Raw genomic sequence first — 19,435 nt, 5'->3', positions numbered from 1 at the left:
CATTATTTTCCTCCTGTATACCTCTGCATGAGACCCTGGGCTTCTATGTGTGCTGAACAAGGCGACATTGGCTGTGACGCGGCTTGTGTAGCCAAAGACCTCTATATGCCACCTACTACATTGCACTATAGAGAAAACGAATGAGGTGCTACTGTGACCCGCAGGGTTTCAAGACCCAAAAAATCCAAAATAGTTCCGCCTTCTTGTGGTACCTTGTGGGTCACTTTGGCTGAATTCACTGGCATTAAGCAGCATACAGCCATCTTTGGCCGAATGATCTGTGCTGGTGCTAAAGTCGCTGTGTAGCTTCAGCCTAAGGCCGGGGTCAGACTTGCGTGTGCAATGCAAGAAACTTGTGCGAGTCTCTCGCGTCAACACCTGGCACTGCCGGCGGCACTTGAGACTGGAGTGTGCGACTGCATAGAAATACGTGCAGCCGCACACTCCTGTTCCGAGTGCCGGAGGCAGTGCTGGATATTGAAGAGAGTTTCTCACATTGCACATGCAAGTCTGACCCCGGCCTAAAAGTTATGCACAACTCAGATGTGTGATGGCCTTATGCAGTACGAGCCCTCACTGCTGTAGTATATGGGACTACATGTGGTCATGTCCATTAGTGACGCATCACACTGGGATCAGCTGAGCAAGCAGTGTTCTCCATGGAGAGATGGAACTAAGCCCCTGCAGACACTATTAGCGGCTGATCACTGCAGATAACATCTCCTATTGAAGACCTGAAACCCCCATACATAAAATCACAGGGTTCGGCAGACATTTAACATGTATGGCTGTCTGCACAATTCTGTGCAGACTTCATGACCGGCGACTCTTAAAAAATGTCTGCCTCCTAGAACACACAGACAACCTTGTTTTCTGTTATCCATGAAATTATGGTAAGGAACAGGCCAGCCGCAGCGGAGGCCAACAATGTCCCGTCTACAAGCCCCGATAGGACTCCCCATCATCATCACACCACGGTAATGTGCACTGCGGATTATCACACACCCCTGCATTAGCCACTGTGGAATAGCCATGATCTCACTACAGGTTAGAAGTTCATAAAGATCTACATGCGGTAGTGCCGACTAACCACAGTGATGACAGACCAGGAAGACGTACTGTAGGCCTCGGAGGGGGACAGCATGGAGGTAGCGCACTATTTATACAGTCGGCTCACATTTTCTGTTCTTAATCCTCCCTCAATTCCAGAAGGATACTCTCCGAGCAGATCCAAACACGCAGCAGCTCATGTAGATTCCCCGACACAAAAGGGGGATTAGAGTTGTGTTATATCGCCCGTAATGCAGACTCGACTGAAGAACCTTCCTGCGTCATAACATTTAGGACTCCCCTGTATGGCAGCACACGTGTCAGCTTCTATAGGTCAGCAATATGTCACCTACACATTACACACCGGAGAATATCCGACGTCACATCCTGTAACCGCAGGCAGTAATATGGAGTCGGCCCATTTGCAACTATAAAAGCTTCTACTCTTCTGGGAAGACTTTCTACAAGATTTTAGAGGTTATACACAAAATTCCCATGTATGCCAAAAAATACTGATAATAAATGGAAAAAAAGAAGAGATCCCAATATATATATATATATATATATATATATATATATATATATATATATATATATATATACACACACATATATATACACACATATACATATACATACATACACACACAATCTTTTATTAATAAATAATAATAAAATACATCAAACATAAAAAAGCAAAAATTCTGCCCAAGGGACACCGAGCTCAAATAGATATCTACAGGGTGATAGTATCCAATCAAGACAAATATATAAAACAACATGAGGTCTTATATAACCGATATATATTCATAAATCTCTATTGAGACATATCATGTGTAATGTGACCCTCAACAGAAAAAGTTCCCAAAACATCACTCCTTGTATGCCTTGTGATGCCGCAAAGTAGCCTAAATCCTAGGGAATATAGCCAAAGGTCCCCACAATAAAGTAAACAGTGACAGATCCTTATCAGCAAGCACCCAATAGCAATAGATGACCACAACACAATAAAAGGTGCCTCATAATGAAAAATGTATATTACCTATAAAGGGCCTGTCACACTTAGCGATATCTCTAGCAATATCGCTATAACTTGTGACAAATTAAATGAAGATAATACCAAAGAATTTGTGATTGCAATCATTTTCAGGAAGAAACTGAGTATTATCTGACAGAATTGCAGGGGTGTCAATTAATTTTGGCCACAACTGTAGAATCTCTCTCTCTCTGTTTCTTTATCTCTCTAATCTTTCTTTTTTTTCTCTCTTGGTTCTTTCTCTCTCTCTCTGTTTCTTTCCTTCTTTCCCCTCTTTCTCTCTCTCTCGTCTTTCTTTCTTTCCCCTCTTTCTTGTCAGGAACACCGCACTGCACTTGCTCACTGAGCCAGGGCACGTGTCCTGAGTACAAAGACTGTGCAAAAAGATACCTGCGGTGCGAGCAGCAGTGGTGACAATGCATGCTCCAGGACCTGAATCACGTGACTGCTGGGGCGTGGCCTAAGCTCCACAGAGCTAGGAGCTGCAGGGAAACTCCTAGAAGGGTAACTACAGGACAATGTTACCAAGGGGCATAGACAGAAACCAGATCAAGCCGAGGTCAAAGCACGAGATAGCAGGACAGTACCAAAGGGATTAGACAGAAAGAATAGTCAGGACGTAGCAATAGATCAGAAAACCAGAACGGGCAATAGACGGTACAATAGGGGTAAACTGTAACGGAGTAACAATAGCCAAGCCAGGAGGTCAGAACCAGAAAAGACAATGGTACCAAAAACGAGAAACGGAGTACAGAGTGAAGGAACAAGCCGGGTCATACACGGGAAGCAAACAAACAATACAGAGTACACACACACCAGGGGTCAGACACACCAGCATAGCAGTATAACTGACAGAGAATGCCAGTATGAGTGAGCATAAATACCCCTCCCAGATCCAAAGAGAGGCCGGCAATGTTAACCCTGTCAGAACAGGACATTAACCATGTCCTAACCATGACATTTCTTTCTCTCTTTGTTCTTTCTTTTCTTCTCTGTTCTTTCTTTCTTTTCCTCAGTACCAGTCAGTGTGCCCACAGTACCAGTAGAATAAGAGGGGTAGGAAACTAGGTGGCACTGGTCATATTGAACCTCTCATACTTTTTACTGGTGTATAATCATATGCACTCAGCACCCCCATAAAGTGGGCCAGCCCCAGACAAGAGTACAAACAAATCACTATTACTATCAGTACAAGTGGACAATTATATACGTAAAGTTAATGATGTCCCTGTGCCAAGCAGTGCGGAGAATCAGAATACACTGAGGAGACCAGAGCAGCAGGGTTTGGGGAGAAGAATTTTATGGTGCCCATTATTACTGTATGCAGAATTTTATGGTGCCCATTATTACTGTATGCAGAATTTTATGGTGCCCATTATTACTGTATGCAGAATTTTATGGTGCCCATTATTACTGTATGCAGAATTTTATGGTGCCCATTATTACTGTATGCAGAATTTTATGGTGCCCATTATTCTGTATGCAGAATTTTATGGTGCCCATTATACTGTATGCAGAATTTTATGGTGCCCATTATACTGTATGCAGAATTTTATGGTGCCCATTATACTGTATGCAGTAATATATGGTGCCCATTATACTGTATGCAGTAATATATGGTGCCCATTATACTGTATGCAGTAATATATGGTGCCCATTATACTGTATGCAGTAATATATGGTGCCCATTATACTGTATGCAGTAATATATGGTGCCCATTTTACTGTATGCAGTAATATATGGTGCCCATTTTACTGTATGCAGTAATATATGGTGCCCATTATGCTGTATGCAGTAATATATGGTGCCCATTATGCTGTATGCAGTAATATATGGTGCCCATTATGCTGTATGAAGTAATATATGGGGCCCATTATACTGTATGAAGTAATATATGGGGCCCATTATACTGTACGAAGTAATATATGGCCCCCATAATACTGTATGAAGTAACATATGGGGCCCATTATACTGTACGAAGTAACATATGGGGCCCATTATACTGTACGAAGTAATATATGGTGCCCATTATACTGTACGAAGTAATATATGGTGCCCATTATACTGCACGAAGTAATATATGGTGCCCATTATACTGCACGAAGTAATATATGGGGCCCATAATACTGTATGGACATTATGTGGGGACAGGGGATGACTTTGCTTGTTGTGGATCTGACCGCTGGGACCTCCATGATCCTGGGAAACATAGCTTTGAAGAGCACCATGTAAATGGAGCTTGTGGTCAGTCATACGCACTGTGGTTCCATTCACATGTGGCTCTTCAAATAACTCCTTAAAGAGAGTGATGAGGGACAACAAAGTATAGCAAAAATTCACTGATCGGGGTGAGGAGTGTTATAGTTTGTGGGCTGGTGGGATTTGTGTGGCAGGGCTGCATTTTTGTCCCAGTCTGGCCCTGTGCCAGGCCTATTATTGCCATTATTGACCCTTGTTCTGGATACTTCTGTGATAAGCGATAAGCGAGCGTGCTTTGGTACGCGCGTTACAGAACCGGGAGCTGGATGGGGGAAGCAGTGAAAATTCAATGAAGGGGTTGTCCACTATTAGGACAACTCCTTATTGATCTAAATGTTTGGCCCTGAAAAAAAAACAAAAAACAAAAAAACAGCTTATACTCCCCTCCAGCACTGGTGCTGCTCAAGCACCGTTCCAGCGGTGTCAGCACTCATACTCCCGGGGCTCTCATGCAATTGTGACACGTGACCCCAGTGCCGGTGTCACTGTCCCTGACTTTTGTTGAATTGAACATGAAGAGGAAATCAGATCTGCAGCTGATCCCTGACTTCCTCTTCACGCTGAATTTGACAGGAGGTTGGAGACCGTGACACCGATGTTGATTAGGCACCGGGCTAAGTGTCATTCTACTGCACAGGAGCCCTGGGGAGAACGAGTGCCGACAATGCGGGAATGGAGCTGGTACAGGAGAGGTGAGTATAAGCTTTTTTTTTTTACTTTAATCGGGGCCAAGTGCAGGGTATGAGAAAGAGTTGTCCAAGGAGTGGAAACTTTCACACATTTACATCTGCTTAAGTGACAGATGAGTTATATAAAACACAAACGAACACACAGACATGAGACAAAAAGAGTGAGCGGCAGCGCGCCAAAGACAGAGCGCGCCACAGGGAGACTTTTTCCAGCTCCATTGATTTCTATGGGGTTCAGGTTCTAGCTCGGGTAAAGTTCTGTTACCCAGACTGAACTTTGGACTAAAGTTAAGTTGAACCCGAACTTCCAAGGGTCCGCTCACCCCTACTACAGAGATGACAGGATGTTTTTTCACTTTAACTCATGGGTCCAACTTTTTATATGGGCAGACCTTTTTTTATCAATTACTTTTCATATGATGAGGATATCATATTAATGGAATAATAATATATATATTTTTACTTTGGATATACATCTGTAGTATCTTTAACCATTTTTTTTCTTGGAGTTTTACATAAATCGATTGTTGGTGCACCCCTTTTTAACTGTCACACAAATGAATAAAATACATAGAATGGAGGAGGTATTAGAGGGACACAACTTTCCTAGGTTTTTTTTTTTTTTTTTGAGAACCTGCCCTTGTTTTTAGTTTTGCAAGAAGCCGCATGTGTTCTGCCTCGCTGGTGCACAAGGAGGCTAAACTATTACATTAAACCTCATTTCTCTGAAATGGTAACAGGAAGCTAAATGATGGTGTGGGTGTGATTTCCAATGAGGATATAGGATGGTCACTTACACAGAAGCCGTAGATGACAACAAGTTTAATGACTTTCTGAAACCACAGATCTTGTTGCATGATATATTGGGTAACTGCTGAGGTCAGACTGTGCCGCAGTGATTAAACCGAATACTCCAATCCAATGTGGCTCATAGACTGTTTCTGCACATACATCTCAGCAGCAGTAGTCATCACATCGGAAACCAAAGCCACTGCAGAATTAGAGCCGCTCCAGGACCTACATTTCTGCCATGCCTTGAATTACACTTACATGTGTGCACATATTTTATAGTGGGTAGTCTAATCTGTTTAGGAGAACTGTTAAAATAGGTTTTCCCCGTCTGCCATCGGCTGGCGTTTGTGGTAGAAGGAAAAAACCCTGTTCTTTCCTCCCCTGATATTGGTGCAGTGCTCAGTCTCTGCTCCTGGACCCCGCTATTGTTGGCTGCACCGACACCACATTAACAGCACTGCAGCCAATAACTAAGTGCAACAGCTCTGAGCGGCTCATGCCACTTACTTGACTAGAGCGATTGAGGTCATGGATTGATAATAGACAGTGTGAGCAGCGACAGAGACTCAGCGTTGGACCAGGGAAAGTGAGTGAAGTACAGGTTTTTTATGTATTTACAAAATTTTGTGAAAATTAAAATTCAGGCCATGACTGACTACATGAAATCAGGCCAACAGCATAGAGCACTATCCCTCCTTATAGCACAACCTGGTGCAACAGAAGGTTCTTCCGCCAATGTTGTGGCAGCAGCAAACGTCGCCTACCGTGGTGCAGCAAAAATCCAGCCTGCACCAAGATCACTGTGCTCAATTGTTATAATAAACGCGAAAGGAAAAACAAGAGAAAGAAAACAGCACCACCCGCCAGAGAGCAGTATGGATATTCCGGTCCCGGTGTGCGGCATGGATGTATTCTAGGAACTAGAGCTGGTGCACAAAGAATCTTTGTGGGTAGCACACACTTTCCAAAGGCATAGAGCTACTCCGATCACTTATAACCCTCCCCTCTTACAAAGAGCATTACTCACCAAATAAGAAGTACACACACTGATCGATAAAGCCTGAATGCTTTGTAACTTTCACAGTCGATTTAAGTGGTATTTAGAGGAGGATATGCTGAAAAGTCACACAATTTGGAGAACAACTCCATTCTACTACATAAGACGTATAAAGGATTTACTGTACATTGAATTCCATGCACATAGTATTAGTCTCCGGTTGTAATATGGAGTCACATGTGAAATAATCAATTACAATGTTGCTTCTAAAAAACAAAGTCAAAAGCTCCAAGAACAAAAACTACAAGTATAGGAATTTCAGGATCCCGGCACTTACCTGTGGTGCAAACCCCTCAACTTGCAGCTCTCGGTGAGCATCATTGTGATCTGAGCTTCAGATGCTTGATCTAAAAGCAAGAACAAAACGAGACAAGGAAAGATTACAGAAAACATCTAACAGCGACTACTTGTCAACATAGATCTGCAATACTTTATGGCTAGAAATGATCAGGATCACAGACATGAAGTTGCCAATCCACAGTGGAGCAAACTAATGGTCAGTAAGAGTAATAATGCTGACCTCGTGTGCCCGCTCTCAGCGACGGCATGCAGTCGCTCAACATTTTGTGCTGTAAGAGTCTACGAAGCGGCAGGGCAGCGGGGAGACGCGCAGCGGGGAGACGCGCAGAGTAAATTTTTTCATTTTGGGAAATTTGGGAAAGTAATGAAATGTCCTAGAATCATAGAATCGTAGAGTTGGAAGGGACCTCCTGGGACATCTGGTCCAACCCCATGCTCAAAGCAGGATTCACTAAACCATCTCAGTCAGATGTCTGTCCAGCCTGTTTGAAGAGTTCTATTGAAGGAGAACTCACCACCTCTCGTGGCAGCCTGTTCCACTCATTGATCACTCTGTCAAAAAGTTTTTTCTAATATCTAATCTGTGTCTCCTCCCATTCAGTTTCATCCCGTTGCTTCTAGTCTTTCCTTGTGCAAATGAGAATAAAGATGATCCTTCTACAATGTGACAGCCCTTGAGATATTTGTAGACAGCTATTAAGTCGCCTCTCAGTCTTCTCTTCTGCAAGCTAAAAAAAAGCTAAATGTCTGTTCCTGATCGAAGGATCTAGGCTTTTATTGGACATTAATCTGTGCTGCACTTTATGTCCATGCTCAGTAGTGAGGCTGTGTTGTGAAGTCGGGAGTCAGGGAAATTGAGTTGGGAGGTTTGGCTTACCGACACCACAGCCTCGATTGCCTGCATTACATCCCACGTACCATATAACCACCACTGGTATGTCTGCATTACATCCCACATACACTATAACCACTGGTATGTCTGCATTACATCCCACATACACTATAACCACTGGTATGTCTGCATTACATCCCACATACACTATAACCACTGGTATGTCTGCATTACATCCCACATACACTATAACCACTGGTATGTCTGCATTACATCCCACATACACTATAACCACTGGTATATCTGCATTACATCCCACATACACTATAACCACTGGTATGTCTGCATTACATCCCACATACACTATAACTACGGGTATGTCTGCATTACATCCCACATACACTATAACCACTGGTATGTCTGCATTACATCCCAAATACACTATAACTACTGGTATGTCTGCATTACATCCCACATACACTATAACCACTGGTATGTCTGCATTACATCCCAAATACACTATAACCACTGGTATGTCTGCATTACATCCCACATACACTATAACCACTGGTATGTCTGCATTACATCCCACATACACTATAACCACTGGTATGTCTGCATTACATCCCACATACACTATAACCACTGGTATGTCTGCATTACATCCCAAATACACTATAACCACTGGTATGTCTGCATTACATCCCACATACACTATAACCACTGGTATGTCTGCATTACATCCCACATACACTATAACCACAGGTATGTCTGCATTACATCCCACATACACTATAACCACTGGTATGTCTGCATTACATCCCACATACACTATAACCACTGGTATATCTGCATTACATCCCACATACACTATAACCACTGGTATGTCTGCATTACATCCCACATACACTATAACCATTGGTATGTCTGCATTACATCCCACGTACTGTATAACCACCACCGGCATGTCTGCATTAACCCACATTAAACTTGATCCTGCCATCACTACATTTAATCAATAGTCTGACACACTGGTATATAGTAATAACAGGTAACCCTCCTGGTCTTTCACAAATCTGTTCTATGTGATTTATGTCTACTTTTTACATATAACATGTAATAGTATAAGCCAACTATAAAACCACTTCAGATGCTTCCAACTCATTCAGGAGAACCAAGAGCTGTTGTTCAAATGTGCCAGAAATGCTGCAGAATTTCAGTCTGTAATTGAAAGTGATGTATTAACTGCAAATGTAATACACCTCTGATTTTACAGAGTTTACATAATGTCATTCACACATGGCATAAAAAATCCCCAGGACTATGTATGAGAGACCGTAGTCTGGTGCTCAGTACCCACTTGAAGCTCTACTTCTACATCTGCGATATACAGTTGATACCAGAAGTTTACATACACTATATAAAAAGACACGTCTGCAGGTTTTTCTCCTTATCTGACATGAAATCAGAAAAAACCTTTCCTGTGTTAGGGCAATTAGCATTACCTTAATTATTAATATTTGCCAAATGCCAGAATAATGAGCGAGAATGTTTTAAGGAATTTTTATTACTTACGACAAATTAAAAAATGTATATACTCCACGATTACTATGCCTTTAAACAATTCTGGACTGCCCATATGATGAGGTCATGTGTTTGGATGCTTCTGATAGTTTTTTTTCAGGAACATCCGAGTTAATTGGAGACACGCCTGTGGATGTATTTTAATGCACACCTGAAACACACTGCTTCTTTGTGTAGCATCATGGGAAAGTCTAAAGAAATCAGCTAAGATATCAGGAAGAGAATTGTGGACTTGCACAAATCTGGCTCATTGTTGAGTACAATTTCAACTCAGGAAGGAGATGGGTTCTGTATCCTAGAGATGATCATGCTTAGGTCCGACATGTGAATATCAACCCAAGGACAAAAGCAAAAGACCTTGTGAAGATGATGGAGGATGCTGGAAAGATTGTGTCAATATCCACAGTGAAATGAGTACTGCATTAAAATGGGCTGAAATGCCACTCTGCCAGGAAGAAGCCATTACTCCAAAAGAAACATAAAAAAGCCAGATTAATATTTGCAAATACACATAGGAACAAAGACCTTAATTTTTGGAGACATGTCCTGTGATCTCATGAAACTAAAATATAACTTTTATGGCATAATGATCATCGTTACGTTTGGAGGAAGAAGGGAGAAGCTTAGAAGCCTAAAAACACCATCCCAACTGTGAAACACAGGGGTGGCAGCATCATGTTGTGGGGTTACTTTGCTGCAGGAGGAACTGGGGCACTTCACAAAATTGATGGCATCATGAGAAAAGAAGATTATGTGGCAATACTGAAGCAACATCTCAAGACATCAGCCAGGAAGTTAAAGCTTGGGCGGCAATGGATGTTCCAAATGGACAATGACCCGAAGCATACTACCAAAATGGTAACAAAGTGGCTTAAAGCGAACCTGTCAGCAGTTTTGGCTGATATAAGATACGGCCACTGCCTTTCGGGGCTTATCTACACAGCATTCTATAATGCTGTAGGTAAGCCCCCGGTCAAACCTGAATGATAAGAAAAATAAGTTTTATTATACTCACCACGGGAAGGGACGGTACGGTCCGATGGGTGACGCAGGTCCGGGTCTGGCGCCTCCCATCTTCTTGCGATGCCGCCCTCCTGTTGCTTCATCACTACCCGGCATTGCGCTCCTGCGCAGGCGTACGTATCCTCCCTGCTGAGGCAGGTGCTGGGCCTCTCTGACCTTTCCAGGTGCCTGCGCACTGCAATACTTTGTTCTGAGAAGTAAACCTGCGCAGGAGCACGATACCGGGGAGCGATAAACCAACAGGAGGGTGGCACTGCATGGGAGGCACCGGACCCGAACCTGCGACACCCATTGGACCGGACTGCCCCCCCCCCCCCTAAAGAATCATTAAACTTATTTTTCTCATCTTTCATGGCAGACCGGGGGCAGATATACAGCATCATAGAATGTTTTGGAGCGGCCATCACATAGCCCTTATCTCAATCCTATTGAAAATTTATAGGTAAAGCTGAAAAGGCTGGTGTGAGCAAGGAGACCTACAAACCTGGATCAGTTACACCAATTTTGTCAGGAGGAATGGGTCCAAATTCCCACCAACTATTGTAAGAAGCTTGTGGAAGGATATCCCAAACGTTTGACCCAAGTCATTCAGTTTAAGGGCAGTGGTACCAAATACTAATGAAATGTATGTAAACTTTTGACTTTGCAGTAAGTAATAAAAATGACTTAAAACATTCTCTGTCATTATTCTGGCATTTGGCAAATAGTTTATGGTAATCCTAACTGACCTAAAACGGGAAAGGTTTATTTTGATTTGATGTCAGATATTGAGAACAACACGCAGATGTGTCTTTTTATACAGTATATGTAAACTTCAGGTTTCAACTGTATATTTCTTTACCTGGTTAAGGATGGAGCACAGATGTATACGGCATAATGACAGTGTGATTCCTAGCTGATTTAATGTAATCAAATGACAGCTTAGAAACACAAGGACAGTATTTGGAGGACAGATCTTCTCTTTGATCTTTTCTTGAAAGGAGAACACAAGACTGAGCAAGCAAAACTTCACCTAAGAGAGTCTCAAGTGAGCAAAGCAAGGGACGTGCTGGCATTTGTACCTTGCATGTTTACCTAATACTTTGGTGGAGGAATGAGGACTGGTTACTGCTCCGGGGTTACAGTCACTAGCTACATACAAATTGATCCTTTTTTTACTCCCCTTCTTCACAGAAGATCACTGCTAACTGTAATGAGAGAAAAGCAAGGGCAGTGGTACTGTGAATGAATTCTATTTGGCTGCTATGGAGCTCCTGGCAAGAGGATATTTTACTACAGGTGACACCAACAGCCAGCACAAGGTTGTGGTCACCACAGGGACTGTAATGGTAGAAAATGAGATCGTAAAAATAGGACAGAAGTTATCAGGACTTCACATCTCAGCAGCATAAGAGGCTCGGTCCGCAGTGTGTCCTCAGCGCGCGACCACAGTATGTACTGAGAAGGCTTACGGGATGTAGCAGTTATCATTCACCAGAAGGGTGTCCCTTTGGCCTTCACTACACTGTTTTAAGTCACTATACCCTTTTTGATTTTTAATATATTAGTTAAAAAAAAAAAAAAAAAAAGGTCAACCACACTGTTCTACGAAGAGGAATTAAAGATTAAACCTATAGAAGCCTCTGCATAGTGGCATACATTTCAGAAAATCCTCCAGACTAATACCGCCAACAGTAGGCTTGATTTTCCTTCTGGATACTAAGTCCAATACTAGGCTAGCATTACGGTTCTGTAGATGAAAAACAGTTTTGCTATTTATACAGATTGGATCAATGAAAGGCGAATGTCAGCATTCACAAAAGTTGATGGTCGCAGCTCACTGCCTCCCTGCACAAGGACCTCTGCACAGATTACAGAGCAGGACTGAAGGCTCTAATCAGTTTGGCAAAGAAATAATTGGCACTATATTCCAAATTCAGTTTTGGGGTATGTTCACGTTTAGCAATGGTTAGAACGGATCCAGCAGCAATCTCTTGACAAAAAAAAGTTGTGCCGACACTTTAGTCGGCTCTGCTGGATCTGGTACTTTTTTTCTTAAATTGAAGTCTATGGAAAACAGATCCATTAATTAGCCAGCAGTTTTTCTTTTATTTGTAAAGGATCTGCTTTTTTGCTTACTGGATCCGTTACAAATGGAACACAATGGATGGCTAATTAACATATATCCATTGTCCACAGACTTCAATGTTAAAAAACGGATTCAGCAGTGATCAAAGTTTTAATAACGGACTAAAAAGCTGAGTCTGCACAACTTCTTTTGACAATGGATTGCTGCTGGATCCATTCTCACAGATCATTTCTAGACACTTGAACACAGGATTTAATGCACAGTATAAGGCTAAGAACATTGCAATGCAATACAGTGATGCTTAACACCAAACAGCACAGTTCAGGAAATATCCACAGAAGTTGGTATGACACCCACCGTAAGGCTATGTGCACACATAGCAGAAAATTTCTGCTGAAAACCTGACTCCCTTCCCAGAAACCGCGCGTTTTTCGCGCGGGTTTTGCACAAAAAATGAGCGGTTTTTATGCGTTTTTTTCCCGCGCGTTTTCAAAACGCATAGAAATAGCCAGAAACGCGGAAAAATCCGCGAAATTAATGAGCATGCTGCGTTTACCGCAAAGCGTTTTTTTCGCGGTAAAAAAAGTATCAGTATGCACAAAGTGCAAAATGCATAGAAATGAATGGGAAGCTTAATTTTAGCGGTTTTATTGGAAAATTCGCTAAAAATACCGCTAAAAAAAACGCTGTGTGTGAACACAGCCTAATAAAATCCAAACTTTATTCCATGGATAAATACATAGACTGCCACGGGAAGGAGCAGTGTTCCAGCAACTGCACCATCCAAAAGAGCCTTACTTCCTTCTGAGCCACATTTGGGATCTGGCTTTCCAATATTTTTGTGCTTAAATCCATCTCCACTATTAAAATGAGAAAAAAAATGGAGTCTGCAACTCCTTAGTGATTCATTTTGGTTTGCTCCATACCATACACAAGGTTCTGCACAGTGTTGTGGCTGGAGGACTGCTGCTGCCTGTGCATGGATTAATCTATGGAATAAAGTTGGGGTTTTATTTTTGGTGAGTGCTGTAACTACTTGCACATATGTGGACGATAACTAACTAATCAGATCCTGTCTGTTAATGTCTACGTGCCCTAGCCTAGATACACACAGCCGTTTGCGTTACCATCCGGGAGAAAAGAATGTTGCTTTTAAGGTGTCATCCTAGTGGCTTCCACCATTCTTCACTGAAGGTCATGTCTTTATTCTAATTTATCATGGAACAACAGGTCTGGGAGATACGGGTGCCAAATGGGAGGAAATCAGAAGCCTACTGACTTGCGTCCTTGTCTCATGGATTCTTACAGACTTGAATAACTGAAAATCAGATCAGATTAGGACCCGCTTTGAGTCTCACGGATGCAACTTTCAGATCCGTCATTTTAAAAGGATGTCTAAATACAGCCACTCTAGATTTAAAAAAAAAAGTTAAATTGGACAGCACTCGGGGGTGTCATAGTAGCCTTATAGAAAGTATCTCTCTCCTAACAGAAACTCAGAAAAAATACAATAATAATAATCGAAAAAAAAAAAAAAAAAAATATACAATCAGAATACAAAAAAAGAAAAAAAAAAAATCAGAATGCCTTTCCCTAGATAAGATTTATTACAAAACAATAAAAGTAATATATTCCCTTTATGTCGCATAAACTGGGCAGTGATTGAATGGCAGAGGGTAGAACTTTTGATGGCAAGATCGGTACAAAGAGGTTTTTTTCCCCTCTTCTTTCAGAGGCTTCTATGGCTTACATGAACAGAGTCTGTAATAAACTGCTGCAGATTCTCCAGCCTGAAATACTAATAGAAAGCAGCAGGAGTGGACGGGGAAAGCTTTATTCCCCTTGCTTCCCCTCCCCGTAACTTCAGTCTGCGGCCTTCCTTCCACTGGAACATTATTGATAAGCAGGAATCTGTCACCTCCAACACTTCTCCTTCCCATTGTTTCCTCGCCGTACACGTAAAACGGCGAGATTTATTTTTCTTGGATTCTGGAGCGGCGGATTGCCGTTCTGCGAGACTGTATGAGGAAACGCAAATCTTATCGGAGTGTACAGTTCCAGCATCCGTATTGTATGTTCTTATCAATATTATTTCCTTCTTTTTCTCCACGCACGCAGAGATGCCATTCAGACACGGCACAATGCCCTATAAATTTACATGGCGCATTCTGATTATGAGAACATTTATAAAGAGAGACGGATAGGTTAAAAAAAAAAAATTAAACAAAAAAAAAATAAATGATTTTGAATGCCGCCTTACTAATGAGGTTCTCCCATTGGGACAAAGGGTCCTTAAGTAACACGCAAACCAAAGTGTACTAATCTGGCAATCTAGAAGAACATTACCCAGAGTCCTGCATAATACCACGCAACAATGGAACGGAAAGACAATTCTCAAAGGGACATGAAATAGAAAGGGCGTAATGCCTAAAACCGGGACATTATGAAGTAAAAAGGGAAGAACAACAGTTTTGTTATGTGTGAGGCCCAGTGGTTCTGGGACAAGTCTGAACTGCACAAGCACAAGTTAATAGGAACTTGTCAATCTGCATGAAATTCACATACGCTTCCTCACTGCAGAAAGCCATGTTTGACCTTGCAAACCACACCGTGCACAGGGAGAAGAGGCTCCTTCCCATTTCTCCTTGCCTAGTTCTGCTTGACTGACCCCATGAGAGCTGTAGCCCAGTCTCTGGCAGTCCCATACAAAAGGAGCAGAGCGAAGGTTGAGTATGCAAACTTCTCCCCCGTTCAATGGAGCAAAGCCCGTTTTTGGGATCAATAGGAGTCCCTGCCCATAACAAGTTCTCTCCTATACTATGGATAGTGGAAACACAATTCTGGGACTAACCCATTAAAGGGAATCTGTCATCAGGTTTCTACTACATAATCTGAGAGCTGCACGATATAGGGAGAGATATCCCAATGCCAGCGACATATCACTTACTGGGCTGCTTGCTGTAGTTTGGATAGAACCACTGTTTTCCCTGCTGTAGATGTAGCAGGGGTCAGAATGCTGAGCTATGTGTAACCCACCCACATCACGGACTGACAGCTTCCTGTGTATATTGTCAGCAAGGAGCCAATCAGATAGGGGCGGGGTTACACAGATCAGCCTGACTGCTCTGCACGTGAGACCTAGTCCCCAAAGTGATAATCTCCGGATGATAACACACTGATTGTATGGAAACTACAACACAGCCTAATAAGTGACATATCACTAGAATCACGCATTCTTGCTCCACAGAATGCTGCTCTGAGATTATATAGCAAAAACCTGCTTACAGATTCCCTTTAAAGAATACATATACCAAGGAAAACCTCAGAAGATGAAATATCCCATAAATCAAACTGATTTCTAAAGCTCCAAATGAAAACAAATTGCAATGGTAGAAATACGGCTTAATGTGATGGACAGTGTATTGGTGTTGAATACATATTTTTGGGGCTCCCATTAAAGACGACATGCGCTTATTTCTAAAAATACTATTAAAAATGCAAAAAAAAAAAAAAAAAAAAAAACACAAGAAAAATAAGCAGCACCAATATTATCAGCAGAAGCATCAATCCAAATAATATGATCCGAGAGGACTGACCCATGAACCTGGATAGTCTGCGATATTTGTGTCCAGCTCAAAAGGTTTTTTTTTAATCTTTCTTAAAACATTAAAGGGGCTTTCCAGGCATATACAATTGATACCTAGCGTCAGAATCGGTCATTATCAGATAGAAAGGGGTCAGAAACCTGCCACCCCCAAACAAACAGCAGCAGCTTCTCTGCACTGAATGGAGCGGTGCATTGCAGCAGCTGTTTAATATGTAATTAGGCTGCTGCTTACGCTCATGGCAGCTGATGGTGGAGACGCTGGGTGTCAGATACCCACCAATGATAATTATAATTAAAAAAAAATTCTCACTGTAAAGGTACTGTCACACTAAGTGATATCGCTAGCAATATCGCTATAACGTGTGACGTCAGCTTCCTGCTGGGGCTTCCTGCTGCGGAGACTAGCAACGCGTGGACGCAGGCGGGAGGATGTCAGGATCGCCTCGTCTGACAGGTAAGTAGCGACCCCCCGACCCCTGCGATGTCGCTGGTGAGATCTGCCTGTGTGGCAGCTCATTAACGACCACTTAGCGATGTACCAGCGATCCTGACCGCGTCATATCGCTGGTTGGGATCGCTGGTACATCGCTAAGTGTGACAGTACCTTAAGGCTGGGATCACACATGCGAGGAACACGGCAGAGTCTCGCATGTTAATACCAGACACTGCCGGCGGCATTCAGGAGTGGAGCGTGCGGCTCCATGTATTGCTATGCGGCCGCACGCTCCTCTCCCGAGTGACGGCTATTAACATGTGAGACTCGGTTGTATTTTTCGCATGTGTGATCCCGGCCTAAGAGGCTTCGGTGGAGCTCAGAGTTACGCAAGTGATCTGTCTTGATGGATAAAATCCTGATATGAGAAAATGTGAAGTTCAGAAAATCCAAGTCTTAAGGCCCTTTTACATTTAGCGATGCACCAGCGATCCGACGAGCGATCCGACCCGGTCAGGATCGCTGGTGCATCGCTAAATGATCGCTAGTGAGCTTCCACACAGGAAGATCTCACAGCGATGCAGCAGTGATACAGCGGACGATACTTACCTTTCACACACAGCGATCCTGACGTCCTCCCGCCCGCGTCCAGCGTTGCTCGTCTCACACAGCAGGAAGCTGACGACGAGAAATGGAGCCGCGCGATCAGCGATGGACAGCGGGGGAGCTGGTCGGAGGTAAGTATCACACAAAGCGATATCGCTAGCAATATCGCTATAACGTCACAAAACCGGTGACGTTATAGCGATATTGCTAGCGATATCGCTTAGTGTAAAACCCCCTTTAGTATCACAGCTCAGCAGCGGTCTACGCCGAGTAAATCTGTATCCCACTCCCGCACTGACATATCCCAGGCCTGAGACTTCCAGCTTTTCATAGTTCCTGCAATGAAAACATTGGCTTCATTCTCGCTGCCAAAATAACCCTACACTGTTCATTCAAAGTGAAGAAACCCGAGGAAAGTAAATATGTCAGAACCAAATGTTGCCTCCGGCTTGTTTTTAAGTAAATGATGTGTTTACCGAGGCTGGATTAGCCCGTGCACTCAGCAGGCTTTTTAAGACAGGACATGTACAACGTTTTTCTAACATTTTGGCTGAACTTCTAACTGAGAGGTCTGCAGAAACACGAACATAGAAGGGAAGAAAAAAAAAAAAACCCTAGAGACCTGTGATAACTCCAGAAGCCATCAGGTCCTGTACCATCAGAGATACATGGCCTATAAATACATAATTTATAGTTACTTGTATGATTTACATTGCATCGAAAATATCCAAATTAATAAACGTAGCTAACCCGGATTGAAAACTTCCTCTGGTTTTCTGTACACAGCTCATCTGCGGGACTGGGTGCATCTATGGTTACAGACTACAAACTAACCCTGAACCGAGCTCATCACGACACAGGTTAATAAACTTCATTCCTGCTATCGTGTTTGCAGGATTATTCCTTTGGATCCTATCAGAAGTGCAGATTGACCCCATTTCTCCTAATTTGGGAGATTTGATTTCGTGTGAAGTTATGTCCAATTTTCCTTTTTCTTTTCATGTTTTAATATAAACACAAGGGAAATAAACATGTACAACAAAACGTGTCATTGCGATAATATTCTGGGAGAAACACTTCATTTTCTAGAACAATTTCAAGGGTGCCGACACTTTTGGCCACGACTGTATAATACAGCAAAATGGTATAAATGTGAATTCAGGGATGGACGAATCATTGGTGCAGGGGCCGAAGAGGTAAAGGGGCCCGTTTGTAGCTCCAAGGCAGGTGAATTTTTAGGATCTCTAGGGCTCAAAATGGCCCATCTATTGTTTTTGCACAGGGGCCCCTTTCTGCTTTTGTCCGCCAGTGTGTGAATTACAACCAAAGTGCGTGAATTATAACCAAAGTGCGTGGAAATTCACATACTGAGCACGAGGGAATCTGTTCGCAAACTTCAATTGATCTGGAAAATCTGTTAAGTCAATTATCAGTACTCAGGCATGATTCAGGAGCAGCGACCCACCTTTCACAGTTTTTACAAACATGGGCTTCTCTTTGCTTGGATCCTTGTCGTCCACCAAAATGCCGTGGAATATTCGACCAAATGTCCCTGGGGAGAAAAAAAAATATTCAGAAAAAGAATGATAAAAACACTACTAAAATGTACAAATATCAATAACCTAGAAATAAAAGAATGCGGCAATGACACATCCTCACAACAAAACACAAAGTGACATCTGCAATTCTGTCTGCCTGCAGATACCAATGAGCATTGGACTGATTTTACTTTGCATTTAAACTTTCAATTCATTATCAACTTTTACCAATCTTAAAGGAATATTCCAGTAATAAATAACCGCCCATGCACTGGATATCCACCTTCGCTGGAGACGTGATAAGTGTTACATTGGTGTAAGTCCCAATGCGATGACTCCTTCTGAATGTCTGTAGGCACAGGTCTGTGGCCAGGGGGGCGCTGGACGGAGCGGCCAGGGGGGCGCTGGACGGAGCGGCCAGGGGGGCGCTGGACGGAGCGGCCAGGGGGGCGCTGGACGGAGCGGCCAGGGGGGCGCTGGACGGAGCGGCCAGGGGGGCGCTGGACGGAGCGGCCAGGGGGGCGCTGGATGGAGCGGCCGTTGTCAATTTATTCATTTCC

General features: G+C 42.9%; 1 protein-coding gene across 3 annotated transcripts in view; it reads right to left on the bottom strand.

Annotated features, from left to right (window-relative positions):
• RYK (receptor like tyrosine kinase) overlaps positions 1-19,435 on the bottom strand; it is a 165,447-nt gene that overhangs the window by 44,875 nt on the left and 101,137 nt on the right. For all 3 annotated transcript variants that reach the window (XM_073576532.1, XM_073576533.1, XM_073576535.1), the window contains 2 exons: positions 18,803-18,889; positions 7,162-7,231 (listed from right to left, as the gene is read on the bottom strand). In XM_073576532.1, the coding sequence (XP_073432633.1) occupies positions 7,162-7,231; positions 18,803-18,889 (157 nt within the window). The remainder of the gene's footprint in view (positions 1-7,161; positions 7,232-18,802; positions 18,890-19,435) is intronic.

Source organism: Dendrobates tinctorius, unplaced genomic scaffold (genome assembly GCF_039654945.1).
Source record: "Dendrobates tinctorius isolate UK_male_01 unplaced genomic scaffold, ASM3965494v1 ptg000049l, whole genome shotgun sequence".
In the NCBI taxonomy this organism is placed as follows: domain Eukaryota; kingdom Metazoa; phylum Chordata; class Amphibia; order Anura; family Dendrobatidae; genus Dendrobates; species Dendrobates tinctorius.
The sequence above is the reverse complement of the archived record's forward strand: the minus strand, read 5'-3'. Positions and strand labels throughout refer to the sequence as shown.